General features: G+C 58.9%; 1 protein-coding gene across 2 annotated transcripts in view; it reads right to left on the reverse strand.

The window, feature by feature from the left end:
* Nucleotides 1-797: 797 nt before the first annotated feature.
* The window catches only part of SLC8A2 (solute carrier family 8 member A2), a 33200-nt gene continuing 15444 nt past the window's right edge, over nucleotides 798-18553 (reverse strand). The window contains exons 5-10 of one of the 2 annotated variants that reach the window (XM_070498814.1): nucleotides 13931-14034; nucleotides 13766-13783; nucleotides 11676-11800; nucleotides 11288-11387; nucleotides 6847-7033; nucleotides 798-5600 (exon numbers count right to left, since the gene is read on the reverse strand). In XM_070498814.1, coding sequence (XP_070354915.1) covers nucleotides 4961-5600; nucleotides 6847-7033; nucleotides 11288-11387; nucleotides 11676-11800; nucleotides 13766-13783; nucleotides 13931-14034 — 1174 coding nt within the window. In that variant the 3' untranslated portion in view covers nucleotides 798-4960. Of the gene's footprint in view, nucleotides 5601-6846; nucleotides 7126-11287; nucleotides 11388-11675; nucleotides 11801-13765; nucleotides 13784-13930; nucleotides 14035-18553 lie in introns of both variants that reach the window. The other variant, XM_044760015.2, reaches the window with a different exon arrangement.

Genomic DNA, 18553 nt, shown 5'->3' on the forward strand with positions numbered 1-18553 from the left:
TGGGAAAGCGAGTTTCCCTCTGGAGGACGGGGGACTCTCCAGGCTGGAAATCCCCCCAGACGTCGTGAGCGTGTTCAGCAGCCAGAAATACGAGAAATATCCTCCACATTCTCACGTCGCAGATGAAAAACTGAGGTCCAGAGGGATCCGAGTTGGGATGAGAAGTTACCACCAACTCAGGGGCTGAAAACATCATTTATGCTCTTCCGGTTCTGGAGGCCAGAGGTCAAGTCAAGGTGACGGCAGGCCTGCCGTCCTGCTGGAGGCCGTCAGGGATGGTCCACGTCCTTGCCGTCTCCAGCTCCCAGGGGCCGCCCGCATTCCTTGGCTCGTGGCCCCTTCCTCACGTCGCTTCCACGGCTCACTGCCCTTGTCGCATCTCCTGGATGTCGACTGGAGTCTTGTCTCCCTCTGCCCCTCTCTTCTAAGGAGCCTTGTGACCACACGCAGGGCCCCCCCAGATACGCCAGGAGAATGTCCCCCTCTTAAGATCTTGAGCTTAAGTCCATCTGTCAAGTCCCTTTTGCCACGAAAGGGAACAGTGTCACACATTCTGAGGATCAGGATGTGGACGTCTTGGGGGCCGTTACTCAGCCGACCACCGTGCCCACCAGCCTGGTCTCCTGGGATTGTGTCCTCTGGACCCCGGGAGGGCTGGGCCACTGGAGGCACTGGGGGGAGGTCGGGGGTCCGCCGGGCAGCTCCCACCGAGCTGGGCACCCTGGGGGTGCTGAATGCCGGCACCGAAGCCGCAACTCTGGAGGGGCAGCCCCCCCTCCAGATTCCAGAAGTCACCCGCGTCCTGCCGCGTCTTGCTACAGACCCTTGCCCTCACAGCTCCCATCCGGACCCCCACCTCCTGCCCTTTGATCGGCATGTGCCCCGCACTGCGCTGAGAGCCCCGGAGAGCAGGGCTCAGGGACATTTTGGTCCCTGCGGCGTCCCTGGCATAGCACCAGCCACACAGCAGGTGGGCAATGGAGAGAAGGAATTAGAGAACCCCGGGGAGGCGCTGGGCAGAGAGGAACCGACATTGCCCTCGGCCGTTTCTTCTCCCCCGGGTTTGGGGATCTAACAACTGGGACTCAAGTGGCAAAGCAGGTCCGTGGCGGGTCTGCGTTTCTCCGTCCTTCTGAGGCTGTTTGTTCCAGGGTGGCGACTGCCGGGTGTGTGTGTGAGAGAGAGAATGTGACATATGAAAGGGAGCAAGCAAGCTGGGGATAGCCACAAAGTATATTTCCATCCATGAGCCCTTCCTGTGAGCCAGGTATTATTCTGAAATAGAAATGTAAATACAACAGCCCAGTGAAGTAAGTAGCATTCGTCCCCATTTTTGTCCCATGATTATTATTGTCCCCCTTTGCTAGACGAGGGAGCTGAGACACCGAGAAAGCACATCATTGTGCCGTGTCATCGTTTAAATGCCTCCCAGGCTGACTCCCTCGGGACTCTTTGTCCCGAGGTGAGAAGCGTGAGGTTTGGGATGGGATGACAGGACATCTGTGTGTCCCCCTTCTCGTCCACGTCCCCAGCTCTGGATATGCCCCTCTTTGAAGCCGAGCCCTTACGCATCTCCCAGCCACATCTTCCTGCCTCTATAGTGCCCTCCTTGCTCACGCCTGCTAAGACAGGGGCGTCCTTGTCCCATTCTGCAGCCGGACCTCATTCTCCTCCCGGGCTGCGAGACTTCAGGCAGGTTGCTTTCCCTCTCGGAGCCTCCGTCTGCTCCCCTGGGGGACGGGGCGATTCCTGGGACCGGTGGTGGACTGAACGGGGCTGTGCCTAGGCAAGCCCAGCACAGGTGCCAGCAGCAGGGGTCACTGTTCTCTGGGACGTCAGACCCCAAATGCTCCCTGATGCCCTTGCACACCATGCTGGGGGTTCATGCCCTTTTCTCACACTACACACCCTCTGGGCAGCCGCGCCTCCTCTCGTGGCTTGGTGACACCTCATGGCCAACAAATCCCAAATCTCTCGCAAGTGCAGCCCCATCTCCTGAGCTCCAGAGGTCCTTTCCCTGACATCTCTGGACGTCGCAGAGGGTTCTCACCCTCGGCATGTCCTCACCCGGATCCAGCATATTCTCCAAACCTGTTCTTCCTACTTATCCCCACTTGGTTCCCCAAGCCCAGGAGAGACCTCACTGTCTGTGCTGGAAATTCGCTCCCCAACCCCTTCCCAGATCCAGTCTCCCACCTCCCCCTCCCGCTCTGAGCCCCAGAGGCTGACCTGTATGCCCTATGCCCTATGCCAATGACCTCTGGCTTCTGGTGGAGTTTCTGCAGGGGGAGGCACCAGCAGGAGGCTGGGGATCGGGGGAGAGTAAGGATGGGGCGCTCAGTCTCCAGCCCCCTCCTCTCTCGGGCGTGGTGGGCGGGGCCTGCCCCCCTCTCCGCCAAAGCTGCAAAGCTACAAGGCTTGGCCGTCCAGGTAGCGATCGGCTCACACCCGCAAGCTCGGGCAGCTCCCTCTACCGCTAGCCCCGGGTACTGCGCCTCCCCGCCTTTGTTCTCCCGGGCCCCGCCCACCCCTTAAGCGCTTGCTTTTTTTTTGGTGATTGTGCCAGTCTTCCTCTATCTTGCATGTGGGACCCGCCACAGCATGGCTTGAGAGAGGCGTGTAAGTCCGCCCCCGGGATCCGAACCCACGAACCCAGCCACCTTCCCCACTCTGACCCGGGCAGGCCCCAATAGGGCTTTCTCTAAACTCTCCCAGGCTGCTCCACTCCAGTGCACGATTTCAGTCCTGCCAGGGCCCTGCCCATCTCCAGGCCTCCAGTCTCGCAGGCAGCCAGAAGGAACGGTTGAAAATGTCAATCAGGCGGTATCAACGGCCCCGGCCCCCTCCCCCCTCATTTAAATCCCTCCAAAGCTCCCCTTTGCTCTTAGGGTAACTCTCAAGCTCCCTGGAGGGGCTGACGAGGTGTCTTGAGCTCTCACTCCCCACCCGCCCTGCACCCCACAATCCACTCACGCTAACCATTTGCAGGAATATGAAAGGCCGGTAACTCACGGGTCTGCACGCCTCTACAAAGGCTGTGCCGTGCGTCTGGAGTCACACACACTCACCCCTCCTCCCATGTCAGGATTCTGAGAAAGGTACTCGCTTTATTCAGGAGACCCCCATCCACCCCAGCTCTCCTGCTCCGGCAAATTCGGGCCTTCCTTTTTTGTGTTCCCAGGAGGCCGGATGGAGAGGAATAATTTGTGGCTGATGGAATGTGGGCGGGACTGGGGAAGATCCCGGGAGACGACTGGGGGCGTGGCCAGGACGCCCCTGGGCGATGGTGGGGGCGGGGTTAGGGACGCTCCAGGGTGATGGTGCGGGCGTGGCTAGAGAAGCTCCTAAGTGGGGCATAAGATAAGGCTCCTGTGTGACGAGTGAGGCCATGGCAAGGGTATGCTTCTGGGTGACAGGTGGAGGGGGCGGCCACGAAGTTCCTGGGTGATGATGTGGCGGGGCTAGGGAAGCTCCTGGGTGACGAGTCGGGGCGTGGCCGAGGAACCTACTCGGTACTAAATGGGGCGTGGCTAAGGAAGCTCCTGGGTGATGGTGGGGGCGTGGCCAGGAGGTTCCCGGGTGATGGTGGGGGCGTGGCCAGGAAGCTCCCGGATGATGATGGGGGCTTTCCTAGGGGAAACTCCCGGGTGACGGGCGGGGACGTGGCCGGAGAGCATGACCAGGAGAAGCTCATTTGGACGTTTAGTGCAGCTGGTGCATGTGAGTGTAACCTGCAGCGGACTGGGGGCATGGAAATACCCAGATTACTTGGTCTATTTCACAGCTGCCCAAATCTCAGTCAGAGACCTCACTAGCTCCCTCCTCCTGAATCCCAGCTTCCCACGGGCAGGCTGTTGTTCAGGCAGAATTTCAAAGTTTTATGGCAACTTTTACAGAAATCACAGAGAAAAGAGACAGCGACTGGTGCTGATGAGCTAGGAGTAGAGGGGAGAGTGGGTAACAGGCCCGGGATGTTGAGGTGATGCACAACAGGACGATAGAACGCTAAAAACCTGTGGGAAGTAGGGCGTTACAGGGGTTGCAGGGTCATCCTCAGGGTCCCAAGAAGTGGGCAGCACTCCCCATACCCCGAGTGTGTCCTTTAGGCAGGAAACATCAACAGTAAGAAAATGCCGATGGCCTACCGACAGACAGGTGGCCTCCAAAGTTAAAAATGCCCACCCAGACCCTCTGGCCCCAGTCCCACCCTCCCACCCAACCCTGCTCCCCATCAGGCAGAGATGTGGCAGCATTTGCTGGCTTGTAGCATTGGTCCTCTGGGACCCTCGGTGTCCTCTTCGAGGGTCCTGCCCGGATTGGCTGGCACTGAGGGCAAAATGAGCCTTCTAGATTGTCAGGGGAGATCGGCTGGGCTCCCTTTTTCATTCCTGGCCTCCTCCCCAAAGCTGATTCTCATGGCCGGGGGAGTCTGCTGCCCTCTCAGAAAGAAAGTCTGTCACCCCCCCCTTCCCCAAGACATGCACCCTCCCGAAACCCCCCTCCCCCAAACACACTATATACACACACACAGGCCCCCCCCCCAAGGCGTGGCTGGGCTCTCGGAGGTAGTGGAGGCCAGTAGGGGCGCTGGAATGTGAGAAGTTGCAGGTTCCAATTCGCCTCCTCCAGCTCTGAAACCCCCAATTCTCCCCTCCCTTCTCCAAGCCTCGAGAATGAGGGTCCTCCAAGGGTCTGAGCCGAGAAATCAGGGAAGGTGTGCCCCTCCCTTAGGCCCACCTGTTCTTCCCCCAAACCCGGACTGAACGGAGCGCCCTTAGGGCGGGGCGAAGGGCTGAGATGTGTGACATCTGGGGATGGCTCAGCCTCCTTCAAGAGCCCCCCTGGGGGAGGGCTACGTTCTGAGGCCCCAGGGGCACAGGTCCGCAGTGGGGGGTCTTCTAGAGGAATGGGGTCTTAAGGGATGGAGCGAGGCTGAGTGTCTGGGCTGAGATGACATTCTCTAGAGGGTCGCTGGGGGGAGGTCCTCAGGGGAGGGGCCTCGAGCTGGAAATTCCCCCAGGGGTGTAGACAGCAGCGAACAAGGATGGGCTGCCTGGCGAGGCTCCCGAGGGGAAGGGAGGAGGCTGTTCGTGGGGACAGAGGACGGCGGGAGATGGGTTCCCAGGAGGAAGGGAGGCCGCGTCCCAGGAGAGGAGGCTGACTCTGGAGGCCACTGGAGGCGGGCGGGTGGGCAGCAGGTGCAGCGGTCTCCAGGGGGCGGCCCTAGAAGCCCCGGATGTGGCAGTAAGCCTCGAGGCTGGCGAAGAGAATATAGAGGAACCAGAGGCCCAGGAAGAGCGCGGTGGTGGCGAGCTTGGGGCCGCGCGGGCCGCCCAGCTCGCCGCCGATGTGCGGCCGGCGCCGGTAGAGCAGCACGGCGATGCCCACGAAGGCGAAGACGGTGAAGAGCGTGACGGAGAAGGCCAGCGTGCCGGTGCGCACCTCGAAGGGGCGGCCCTGCACCGCCCAGTACACGGCGGCCACCGACCAGGCCACGCCGAGCCCCAGGAACACGTTCACCGCGTTCGAGCCCGTCACGTTGCCGATGGACGCGTCCGCGCACTGGTCCTGCAGCGCCGCCACCTTGCTGGCGAACGTGTCTGCGGGGACAGCGACGCGGCCGTCATGGGGGGCCCCAGAGCAGGGATGCCGCCGGCCTGGCCCGGCGCCTGCTTTCTGTAAGACCCAACGCCACCCCCAGGGTCCAGACCCCCGTGTAGGGCAGGCCCCCTCCACGCCTGGAGCTCTGTGCAGGCGGGGTTCGAGGCCGTGGACCCCACCCAAGAGGCACGGCTGGTCACCCTCCCTGTGCCTACTCTCCCTGGGACCCGCTGCCCTATTTCTGTGGGACTCAATGCCTGCTTTCTCCGGGACATGTCTGCATTCAGTGGGACGCACTACCTATTTTCTAGGGGACTCACGGCCATTTTCTATGGGACATGTGACCTACTTTCCGTGGCACCCATTGCCCATATTCTGTGAAATGGGCTGCCTATTTTCTATAGGACTCGCTGCCTGCTTTCTATAGAACTCACTGCCTTCTCTCCGTGGGACTCGCTGCCTGCTCTCTCTAGAACCCACTGCCTGCTTTCTGTGGGACTCGCTGCCTGATTTTCTGGGAGTCAATCTCTGCATTCTATGGGGCCTGCTGCCTGCTTTCTATGGCACTCGCTGCCTGCTTTCGATGGGAATCACGATCTGCTTCCCATGAACCCACTACTTGTTCTTCTAGGCGCCCGTCATCCTGTTGCCACCTGGCTGGACAAAACAAAAGGGCTAAGCCCCAGGCACATGCACACCTTTCCTGTCAATTCCCCCCTGAGTTGCTATCAAGCAAACAACAGCCTGGCTTCTCTGGCCGCCACCCATCCCTGAACATTGTGCTAGTAACTCAAGTCTCTCGTATGGGAGGCAGGCCTCAGAAGGCCCTTCACCAGCGGTCGCTCTCTACAGGACCCGCCGTCGGCCCTCCATCTGGGCCTCCAGCCCACCGCCTGACTGGGGCACACACTGATGAGAAAACAAAGGCATCAGCTCCCCACACCCCTGTCTCTTCAATGCCCTGCCACCTGCTTTCTATGGAATCCCTCGTCTGCTTTCTACGTGTCCCACCACTTTAGTTCTATGGGACGTTCCACCCAGTTGCTTTGGGGAGGATTCAATCCACATATTGAATTTATGGGCTCCCCCGCCTAGTTTCTATTTTGCCACTGCCATATTTCTATGGGACCCAGCCTATGGGTTCTGGATGACTCCACCACCTTATTTCGGTAGGACCTTTCTCAGGCTCTATGCCTGGCTTCTCTGAGGCCCCACCCCAACAAGCGGTCTCCTGGGGGGTGTTACCGGGGATGGAGGTGCCCAGGGCCACAAAGACGACGGCGTTGACGGAATCCTTGAGGCCAACGGTGCAGCCGAAGTGGGAGGCGAGGTCCCCAATGAGGGCGGTGAGCAGGCCAATGACCAGGATGCAGACGCCGAAGCAGGCCCAGCCATGGCAGTACTCGGTGGGGGGCACGCAGGCGAACAGCACCTTCCAGAACACCGTCAGGAAGTGCATGACGTAGTCAAAGCAGGACGGCAGCCGCTCCTCCCGGGACCCGTCCTCCTCCTCCTCCTCGTCCCCTGTGGGCACACGACCCAGCTGGGGACACACCCATGCCTCCTTCCTTGCCTACGGAGCCCCCATCTCGTTCACCTTCCAGACCATGAGTCCCATAAAACTGTTTTCCCAGAATCCCTTGCAACTAGGAGACTGTAGGGGTCCAGGCAAAAATATTCACTTTCCCAGAATCCCTTGCAGCGAGAGAAGGCCATATGCCCAGCCAAAAATATCCAGCTTCCCAGTTTCCCTTGCGCCTAAGGAAGGCCACATCCGTAGCTAAAAATATTCCTTTTTCCAGAAGCCTTTACAGCTACCCACAGCCATGACCTCAGCTAGAAATATTGCCCTTCTTTGATTTATTGCAGGTAACAGTAGCCACCTGCTCAGCTAAAGACTCACTTTCCCAGAATCCCTTGCAGCTAGAGAGAGCCACACACCCAGCTAACATCAGTCACTTTCCCAGAATCCCTTGCTGCTGGAGAAGGCCACACACTCAGCTAACAGTCACTTTCCCAAAATCCCTTGTGGCTGGAGAAGGCCACACACCCAGCTAACATCAGTCACTTTCCCAGAATCCCTTGTGGCTGGAGAAAGCCACACACCCAGCTAACATCAGTCACTTTCCCAGAATCCCTTGCAGCTGGAGAAGGCCACACACTCAGCTAACAGTCACTTTCCCAGAACCTATTAAGGCTAGCAACACCCATGCCCTCAGATAAAAAAAAAATTACTTTCCCAGAATTCCCTGCAGCTAGGGGCAGTTACATCCTCAGCAAAATACTTGCCTTCCCAGAACCCCTTGCAGCAGCAGCCACGTGACCCAGCCTGGCAATAAGACATAAACAGGGTTTCTGGGAGGCACTGGCTTTGAGGGAGTGAGGGACTGGAGAGTGCCAAGCATTACATCCAGAAGGATGCTGACAAGAAACACGGCAACCCAGGACAGTCACTCAGAGCGAGGCAGGGAACAAAAGCCAGGCCGGCACCAGATCAGGAAGCCAGCGAGCAGAGGACACCCGGTGGCGGTGGAGGCAGACTGACAGATCCGAGGATTCAGGTCTGTATCCCCTTCCCACTTGTCTAGCTTACTGAGCCACTTGCGCTGTTAAAGAAAGAAATGCTTGACTCTGTAAGCGCTTAACTCAGTGGTCTGCGTGGTTTCTTGGTTCTGCATGTTCCATCTCAAAGAATGAGGTTTTCTTGGCCTCATTTGGAAACTAAAAGTGGGAACTCAAATGCAACAAGCATGCTGCCCCTTCCTAATCCCTCTTTCTTCCTGCCTGGAATATGGACTTGAGAGCTGGAGGTGCAGCAGCCATCTAGCAACCATGAGGGCAAAAGCTAAGAATGGGTAAGAAAAATAAAGGAGGAGCCTGGGCATTTAGTGACATTGCTGAGCTGCTGCTAACGCGATCTTGCCTCCTACGGGTTTTGTGGTTTCGTGAGAAAAATAAACTCTAGTGTGCTTAAGCCACTTGTGGTCAAGTTTTCAGTTGTCTGCCGCAGAAGGCATCTCTAACTGACCACACTGAGACACGCGAGGTCAGAGCAGGGAGGACGCCCTCTGGGGAGGGAGGGGGCTGCTATCCCTCCATCTCCAGGGGCTTTTCCCTGCCCTGCTCCAAACCCTGCAGGCTCTGGCCTCTGCTCACTCCTCCAGCCTTTCCCATCTACAGGGAGCTTCATGGTTATGTCTGTGGTCCTGGAGTCACCTCTCTGGTGTCAAACCCTGGATCTCCTGTGTGACCTTGAATCAGTGTCCTAACCTCTCTGAGCCTCCCTATCTGAAGAAATAGGAGTAATAATTGGGCCTGCCTCAAAGAAGGTTGTGATGACTTTACATGACATGAGTCAGGCCACGTAAAGTGCTCTCCATGGTGCCTGGCATGTGTCCTGTGTGACTGCTATTGTTGCGGTCATTGTTGAAGGCCCCTTCTGGGGCCTGCGGGGGATTCAAAGATGCTCCAAAGCAAGTCCAGCCTGCAAAGAGCTGACGGTCAAGGCAGGGAGTAAAAGAAATATGAAGCCCCCCTTAATGAAAGATGGGACGTGATTCGGGGCTGGCCCGGTGGTGTAGTGGTTAAGTTCACACACTCCGCTTCAGTGGCCCAGGGTTCACAGGTCCAGACCTAGCATTGTTCATCAAGCCACGCTGTGACAGCGTCCCACATAAAATAGAGGAAGATGGGCACAGATGTTAGCTCAGGGCCAATCTTCCTCAGCAAAAAAAAAAAAAAAAAAAAAAAAAGAGGGATGTGATTCATCCCCTAAGGGAGCGAGCATCACCCTTCTTGTGCTCACATAAAGAATCAAGTGGCATTTGTTGAACAAAATGTAAAATGATCAGGCCCCGACCCTGATACTGGGGCACATGAATTCAATGAGTTCACGCAGGAAACGGACTTCGAGGCTGCTGGACCCTCCACGCATCCTCATTCCCATGATGGTGGATCCTGTTACTGTTCCCACTGCCATTATGGCTTCCTTCCTCCACCTCCTCCAGTCCCATCACTGGCTTTCAACAGCCCCACGGCTGCCATCCGTTGGCCCCGTGACCCTCTCACGCCCCCGGGGTTGGTTTCACGCACCCTCTGATCTCCGCCAGGCCCTTCAAGGAACCGCTGTGGCTCCCACTGCTCTTGGAATGAAGCTCAGACTCCCCGCTCGCCTCCTCCAAGACCCCGCGCGGCCCGGCTCTGGCCACTTCCGACAGCCTCGGCTCACACCCCGGCCTGCGCTCGCCCTCTCCCTCCCACGAGCCCGCTCTGGCTCCCGGAGCTTCCCCACTCAGAATCCTCCACGGCGCCCCAGCGCCCCCACAATGACACCCACGCTCCAAAATGGCGTAGTCTGGACCCTGCTCACCTCCGGGCTCATCCCCTGCCTCCTCTTCACGCCTTCTCCAAACACGCCACAATCGCGCACACTTCCAGACCGTTCTTGGTTTCCCTGGAACGCCTACCCGTCTTCTCCCTCCTCCTGACTAACTCCTATTTCCACCTGAAGACTCAGCTCAGAAGCCCCCTCCTCCAGGAAGCCCTCTCTGACCTTCAAGCTGGTCCAGACACCCCATCGGGGCTCCCAAGCTCCCTGGGGTCCCTCTTCCCGGCCCTGCCCACGGTGGGTGGTCACTCTCTCGTGACAGATCTGTTTCCCTCCCTGGATGTAAGCTCTGAGAGGACGGGGCCTGAGCCGTCACGGTCATCTCCTTGTCCCCAGCAACATCCTGCACAGAGCCGGGGACAGAGCATCCAGCAGAAACAGGGGTCGAAAGACTGCAGCTTCAGAGCGAGACACCACAGCGTTTCTATTAGTCTGTCAATCTGGTGTCTCTAGATTGCGACTTGGTGTTTTTCCATCCCTGAAGCCTGCTTTCTTTGGATCCCACCGACCGGTTTCTTTGCAACCACAACTCCTCGTGTGTTGTCAGTTCCCACCGGCCAGGCCTCCCTGAGGGCAACCTGATGTTACATAAGGGACAGAAGCCCTGAGTTCCTGGATGAACCGTGGGACTTCAGGCCAGTCCCTGCTCTGTCTCTGGGCCTCAGTTTCCCCAATCTGTATCCCAAAGGGCCAAGATTGTCTGTGAATCCAAGTGTCATAATGTCTACGGCCACAGGGGGGCAGTGTGGTCCCATCTGCGGCCTAAGGAGGGTGGGAACCACACAGGTGGGAGAGGCAGGCCCGGTGGTGGCGGCCTCCATGGCAACCGAGGAGCCCAGGCTCTGTCTGGGGAGGCCCCGCCTCTAACCTGTTCCCACCCTCCAACCACCTGCGCCAGGCCCCCTCCTCCCCGCAGCTCCCCGATGGCCTTCGTGCCTCCGTGTCCACCCGCCTCTCTCCCCGGCCCTCCGAGGTTGACTGACTTCCTTCTCTACATCTCTGGTGCTCCCTCCGCATCTCTGTTCTCTGTGATTCTCTGTGCGCCTCTCTCGGTGTGTCTGTCCCTCCTGTTTGCATCTGTTCCCTGGCTTTTCCTTTGTCTTTCTGTAGCTCGCTGTTTGTCTTTTTTCTCTGTGTCTGTCTCTCTACCTTTCCTGTCCTCTTTCTCTCCTCTGTGGTGCTCTGTCCTTCTCTCCCCATCCCTCTTTCTGTCTCTCTGTGTCTCTCTCTGCCTCCCTCTCTCTCTCTCTCTCTGTTTCTCCATCCCTCTCTCTTCCTCTCTCCTCCCTCCCCACTTACCTGCGCTCACCGTAATTGCCTCTAAAAACTGCTCCCTCCACGAGTGGGTCCCAATCACCAAGGCCAGGTTGGTTTTCTTGATGAGTTTGTCCACTGTGTTCTGGGGACGAGAGAGGCGGGCAGAGATCACCGGCCACGATCACCCCAGGCAGCTCCCCGTGCTCAGGGGTCACCCTTCCACACCCCCGTTCCAACAGCAAGCAGGGAAAAGGTGCGGGGGTGGGGGTGGGGGGCGGGTGCTGTCCATGGTGCTAATGGAGGGACCTGGAGGACGGCCTCGGACCCTGGGTCCCCCCTCTCTGTGACTCTCACCATTGACCCCTCTTGGACCCTCCCCACGGAAACGACTCAGGCAGGACTCCAGGAAGGGGAGGCCCCGGAAAATCACCTTGAAGTCATACGACTCCTCGATGATGACCTCCAGCCGGCAGTTTTCCCCGAGAACCGGCTTGCCCATTTCCGCTATCCTCCGCGCCTCCTCCTCCTCGGCCGACAGCTTCCTGTCCCCGTCCCCTGGAGCAGGAGAGACGGGAGTCAGACTCCAGGGAGGCCTCCCTCTCCCCACCCTCTTAACCGGGGCTGCGCTCCTTTACTGCCTGCTCCCATAGATGAAGTAAACCCTTGGCTGCCCGCCTCTGCCCTCCCCGCCTGCCCCAGCCTGCTGTCTGACCACCATCTTCCCCCACCTGAGACCCAGCTCCCGTGGCTGGCCCGTAAGGTTCAGTGGGTGGGCTCTGGGGTTCATCTGGTGAGGGCTGTGTGACCTTGGGCCATGCCTTAGCCTCTCTGTGCCCCAGTGCTCATAATGTAAAAAGGGCACAATCACAGTACCTACCTCAGAGGGTGGTTGTGAGGGTGAAAGGAGTTAATGCATGGGAGGTGCTTAGAACAGTGCCTGGCACATGATACATAGATAGTCAAAAATGTTACTTTCTTTCTTATTTATTTCCTTACTCTTTATTATTATTATTTATTTCTTTATTATCACCAACAGCGTCCTCATCAGCATCACCACCCTGGTGGAGGAGGCCTGGGCTATCAGATCGAAGCTCTGAAAGCATCCTAGGGTGTGTCTGAGGTGGTGAGGAAAGAGGGGAGTCCCGGTTTGGGTACGAATCTTGGACCCAGACCCCTACAGCCGGCCTTGAGCTCATTGTCTCCCCGGAGTATGCTGACCCTTTACTCCGAGCCCAGTACCAACCGAACTCTGGGTCTCAACACTGAGCGTGATTCTAACCATCACCCCAAATGTAATTCTGTCACCAACCCTGACTCTGACTCCACTCCACCCCTAGGCCTAAACCCCATTCCCAACGCTCACTCTGCCTTGAACCTGACCATCAATAACCCCAACCAAATCCCACATCGGAACGCCAGTCCCAAACCGGAGGCCAAACCTCAGTCCCAACCCCCGACTCTGACACCATCACTGGCAACGAACTTGACCTTGGGGCAGAGACTGTGACGTGTGGTCCCCTTTCCCTCCTGGGCAAACAGCTGGACTACATTTCCCAGACTTCCTTGCAGTTGGGCGTGATCATGTGACAGTAATGGCCAATAGAACGCGGGCACGCATGATGGACAGCGCTCCCAGGCTTGGCCCACGTAAACCTGGCCTGGGAACCTCCGTATTCTCTCTCGTCCTGTTTGCCCGCTGGATGCAGAGGGTCCAGGGAGAATACCAAAGCTCCACGGGATGATGGAGCCACAAGATGGAATGACCATATGGCAGAAGAGAGCCACCCACCAGCCAGGAACCCTTTCACCAAACTTTGCCCGAGCAAGAAATAACTTTTATTGCATTAAGCTACTGGGATTGGTTACAGCAGCTTACACTGCTTACCCTGACTAACACGATCTTTAGTCTGACCCGAACCCTAACCCCAAACCCCAATTCTGATCTCAACTCCGAAACTCCTCTTTCACTCTCTCCAAGCCGCTGACCTCAGCCCCAACTCGCACCCCAGTCTCTGCTCCGGGCCCCAATTCCAACCACAAGCCCCTGAAACTCCTCTCGGACTCCAACCTCAGCTTTGACCCAAATCTGACCCCAATTCTAACGTGATCCCATCGGGAACCCAGCAACCACCCTCCATCTTAACTAGCTCTCCCCTTGACCCACTCCTAGGCCAGCTCCCAAATCCCAGCGCCACCCTGGTCCTGAGCAGCCCCAAACCTGACTCCCTCTGACCCCACCCCAAACCCAAAGTCGATTCTTTGACTTCCTTTTCCCGCAAACTCAACTACAAACAAGACAGAATCTTGGTCCCCAAGCCTCGAACCGTGAGCCCAACTCACACTGGCTCCGCCAACTCTAAGGCCAGCCCCCAGCCCTGAATCTCCCCTTATCTCACCCCCAGCCTGCCTCTAACCCGACCTGGAAGGGTAGCTTGAGGCTCCGACCCTCCCCCAAGACCCCCTCCAACCCCCCCGCCCCCCCCCCCCCCCGAGTCAAAGGCCGCAGGTCACTCCACTCACCCTGATTGAGCAGCAGAGCTGAGGAGAGACAGACAAGGAGAAAGTGAGATCCCTGCCCTGGGAAGCCCCAATCCATGAGCTTGAAGGAGCACCCACAACGGAGCCCCCAGGGGTGCCCCCACCCCGGGACCCTCCCCTCTCCACAGCCCGCCCCCCAGCCCTCACCTGAAATCCCTCGCTTCAGCCACTGCGGCTGGCCCAGCTCGATGAAGAAGTTATCCTTCTTCTCATATTCCTCATCATCAACTATCTTCACCTGCAGAGTTTTCCTGGGGAAGCGGGAGGCAGGACGCCCGGATAACTCGCCCATGAGCCCCCCAGTGTCTTGAGCGCCCACGCCACCCCAGGCTCGGCGATCGCATTAAACCCTCACAACCCCCCTGGGAGGAAGGCCCTCTTCTTGTTTCCATTGGACAGAAACGAGCCCCGAAGCAGCTGAGGAAGCTGAGGTTTATTCAACAGCCATCAGAGGGATCCCGACAAAACCTAAGTTAGATCGGGTCCCTCCGCTGCTCAAAACATTCCCACGGCTCCCATCTCACCCAGAATAAAAGCCAAAGTCCTTAGAATGGCCAGCAAGGCCCCAGGCCATCTGGCCCTTATTCCCTTTCTGGCCTCCCACCTCCATCCTCTTTGCTCACTCCCTCCAGCTACATTGGCCTCCTAGCTGCCCCTTGAACATACCAGGCCTGCTGGTGCCTCAGGGCCTTTGCACTGGCTGCTACTTCCACCTAGAACACTCTTCCCCTAGGCTCATTCTCTCCGTTCCTCCAGTTCTCTGCTCAAACTTCACCTTCTTAATGAAGCCCACTCCCACCACCTAATTTAATACTGAAATCCATCCTTGCCCCCCCGCCCCAGCCCCTCTGGCTCCCTCACCCTGCTCTGTGTCTTCTTGGTTCCACGTCACCTTCGAACACACCATCTAATGTGTTTATTTTTGTTTATTTCCCTCCTTCCATTAAAATGTCAGTTCCACCAGGTCAGTGTCTTTGTCCATTTATGTTCTTTGCCTACAACAGTGCCTGACATACAGTACGTCCTCCACAAACAGGAGACCCTCGGCTTCCTGCCCTCCGTCTCTACCACACTCGGAAGGTTAGCCGAGTACTCACTGATCTTCTCAGAGTCCCTGCTGCCATGGTAACCAGGGGGTGGCAGGGGAGGAACAGCCATAAGTTATCCGTCCCCCTCAGACACACGACCCACCCCCGTCCATCACAAAGACCCACAACCCCAGAAAGCCACGGCTCTGCCCCTAGCAGCTCTTTCCGCTGCAGGAACCACAAAGCCTGGCCCCAGAACCCAGAAACACAAACACCCAGCCCACACAGTCACCCAGCAGAGGAAGCACAGCCAATCACACCGCCCACGCCCACACGCCATCACACCCCGCAGCCATTCCCTATGCAGTGGCAAAGTCGCACGGACCAGATGCCCGTTCGCACGACACCCCCACCACAGCCTGCAGCCTGGGCGCCGTCGCCAACCTGCAGACCCCCGCTGGGGTACCGGGCAGCCCTCCTTCCTTCCTTCCACCTCGCTCTTTATGCCTCCTGGTGTCTGTTTACTCCCTTCCCTGTGTCTCTGTCTGCATCTCGGTCTCTCTGCCTATCTCTCAGCCTCTCTGCGTCTCTCTCTCCATCTCTCTGACTCTCTCTGTCTCTGACCCTCTCTCCTCACCTCTCTGCCTTTCTTCGTCTGTGTTCATCTCTCCCCCTCCAGGTTTCTCAGTGTCCAGAGAATGGAATAACCAAAGTGAACACAACCCATGCAAAAGGGTCACTCAATGGACCCATCTCAACTCACAGACGCCCAGGACACAGCGACACTCGTGCAAAGACAGACGCACACAAGACGGTCGTGTGGAGACACACGCCCACCCTCCACCCTCGCCCCCTCCCAGTCTCTGGATATTTTAAATTTTCGGGGGGTGGGGGGAGAAATGAGCTCCCCCTCCCCCCAAAAAAAGCGGGCGGGGAGCTGTCCGCGGTGCTGAAACGCCGCAGTTACGCGCAAGGCGCGGGGTCTCCTGAGACGCGCAGCTCACACACCGTGACACACGCGGACGGCCGCGGGCACGGCGACACGCTGGCGGGGTGACACAGACACCCCTCCGGCGCTCCCTCTCTCGCAGACACGCCGTGATCCACTGTCACGCAGTGACGGACATGCAGGGACACGCGAGCCCTCGGGGGACCCCGAAGGAGGAGAAACTCAACCGGCAGGGGGACAGCAAGAGGGACTCGAGCTAGATCAGAGCAGAACTTGCCGAGAGCAAAGGAAGCAGCCTGCCTCCCCAGCCTGACATCCCGTCACCGTCACGCCTGCCCTCCTGTTTTCTGGAAGCTCCACTCTCCTGCCCCTGGTGACCTTTGATCTCTGACCCAGTGTCTTTCTCATCCTGTCTCCCGCCGTCTCTCGCTGACCCAAACTCTCCTCTCCCTGTCGCATCAGCTCTCCTTCCCTGAGTCCCACTGAGTCTCTCTCAGTGAGAAGAATGTCTCTCACCTCCCCGCCATCTCTCTCCCTTTCGGTCCTCCTCCATCTCAGTCTGTCTCTCCCTCCTCGGGTGCATCTCTGTCACTCAGTTTCCTTCTCCCTTTGTGTCTCTCTCTAAGTTCCTGTCTCTCTCTTGCGTTGTCTCTCCGCCACCCCATCTCTGGGCGTCTCTCCTCCGTCTCTGTGTTGATCCTGCCCGGGGCTGCTTCCAAGCACCTCTAATTAGCGCCTGCCCATCAGAGGAAGGATGTGTTTCCCTAATCGCTAATTAGCCTCCTGTTCTCTGTCTCCTGAAGCCACAGCTGGAAGCCTGGGCGGGGGCGGGGGACAGAGGGTGTCCCAGCCTGGGGAAGCCGTGTGGGGGAGGAGAGGGCCTGTGGGGTCGCAGCAGCAGCAGGAGGGAAGCGGGTTAGACTCCAGGAAGGACCGGAACAAGCAGAAAGACAACTCTCTCCATTCTCTCAGCCTCTTGGGTGTGAGAGATGGGGCCTGGGATGGTGCCCTCAGCCCCCAACCCGAGTTCTCAACCCCCAGGCAAAGTGAGAGAGAGAGAGAGAGATGGAAAGGTATGACTGAAATAAAAGCCGAGTCAGAGAGCTGGATACTGGAGACAGAGATCTACAGATTAACAGAGATGCAGAGATGCGAGACAGGGAGCGCCGTGAGAAGCCGAGCGGAGCTGGAGGAGGAGGGGGAAGAGGAGCGCGGCGGGGGCTCCGCTCGGTGGGAGGAGCGTGGGCGGCAGGAGGAGGGAGACAGACGGGCGCGCGGGGGCGGCAGGGAGCGGGCAGAGCGGGGAGGCGCCGTCTGCATCCCAGGCAGGCGGTGGGGGAAGTGAGGCTGCAGGCACACATGGGGGGACTGGACATCTGTGGAAGGGGGTGGCCGGTGTCTGGGCCTGTGAACAGCCCTGACTCTGTTTCTGCGTGCGCGTCTGCGACTCTGTGTGTCCGTATGTGCCAGAGTGTGTGCTGCTTGTGTCTGTGTGCCTACAGACGCATCCACTTCCCCAGACCCCACCCCATCCTCCCAAATCCCAGCCCGCCAGCTTCCCCAGGCCCCGCCCCCACCATCCCAGTTCCCCATATTCCTACTCAGTCTTTTCTCAAAGCCTCGCCCACCTCCCCCTTAGGTCTCCTGCTCTCTCCCCAGGTTCTTCGTTCTGCCCACAGGCTCCACCCTTCCATCGGCCCCTGCCCCATCTCCTTAGGCCCCGCCCATCTCCTTAGGCCCCGCCCATCTCCCTAGGCCCCGCCCCTTTCCCCTACCCCAGTCTATTTCCCTGCGTCTCTGCACAGACCCCACCCATCGCCTTAGGCCCTGCACCGGCTCCGTTCAGCAGACTCACCCTCCATTTCCACAGCCACCGTCTCACCTCCACAGGACCCTCCCCTCATCCCCACCAGAGCCCCCTCCTCAGGCCACACTCCCTCCCCACCAGCTACCAATGAAGTCCTCCACACTCTCTCCAGGCCCCTCTCCTATCTCCTCTCCCCTCTCTCCTCACCTGGCCCTTCCTCCTCCGCTCTCACCCTCTTCTCCCCAAACTTGCCGCCTCGTTCTCCCAGACCCGCTCACGTCTCATCCCATCACTTGGCCCCGCCCCGTCACTCCTGTCTCCTCCCTCCTCTGCCCTGCCCCGCCTTTCCAGACCTCTCCATTTCACGAGGTTTGGCCCTACCCAGGCACTGACCATTATAGAGCAGACCCCACCCATTCCCAAGGCCCTGCCCCTTTGCAAGACCCACCCACTCTCCAGCCACGCCTACCACCCGGGTTCCGCCCCTCCAAACGACCCACCCAGTCCCTAGCCACGCCCACCAGCCCCGCCCCTTCAAAAAGACCCACCCACCATCCAGGCCCCGCCCCTTAGAGCTACCTACCCACTCTCAAGCCACGCCCACCAGGCTCCACCCCTTCAGACAACCTACCCACTCTTCAGCCACGCCTGTCACCCAGGCCCCGCCCCTTCAGAAGACCCACCTACTCCCCAGCCAACCAGGCCCCGCCCCTTCAAACAACCCACCCACGCCCACCCAGCTCCTGCCCCTTTTGTCGGCCTGCCCCTTCGAATGACCCGCCCACTCCCCAGCCACGCCCACCAGGCCCCGCCCCTTCGAATGACCCACCCACTCCCCAGCCACGCCCACAGGCCCCGCCCCTTTGGACGACCCGCCCACTCCCCAGCCACGCCCACCAGGCCCCGCCCCTTCGAACATCCCACCCACTCTCCAGCCACGCCCACAGGCCCCGCCCCTCTCGGCGGCCCCGCCCCTTCCCGCGGCC

Source organism: Equus asinus, chromosome 26, assembly GCF_041296235.1.
Source record: "Equus asinus isolate D_3611 breed Donkey chromosome 26, EquAss-T2T_v2, whole genome shotgun sequence".
NCBI lineage: Eukaryota > Metazoa > Chordata > Mammalia > Perissodactyla > Equidae > Equus > Equus asinus.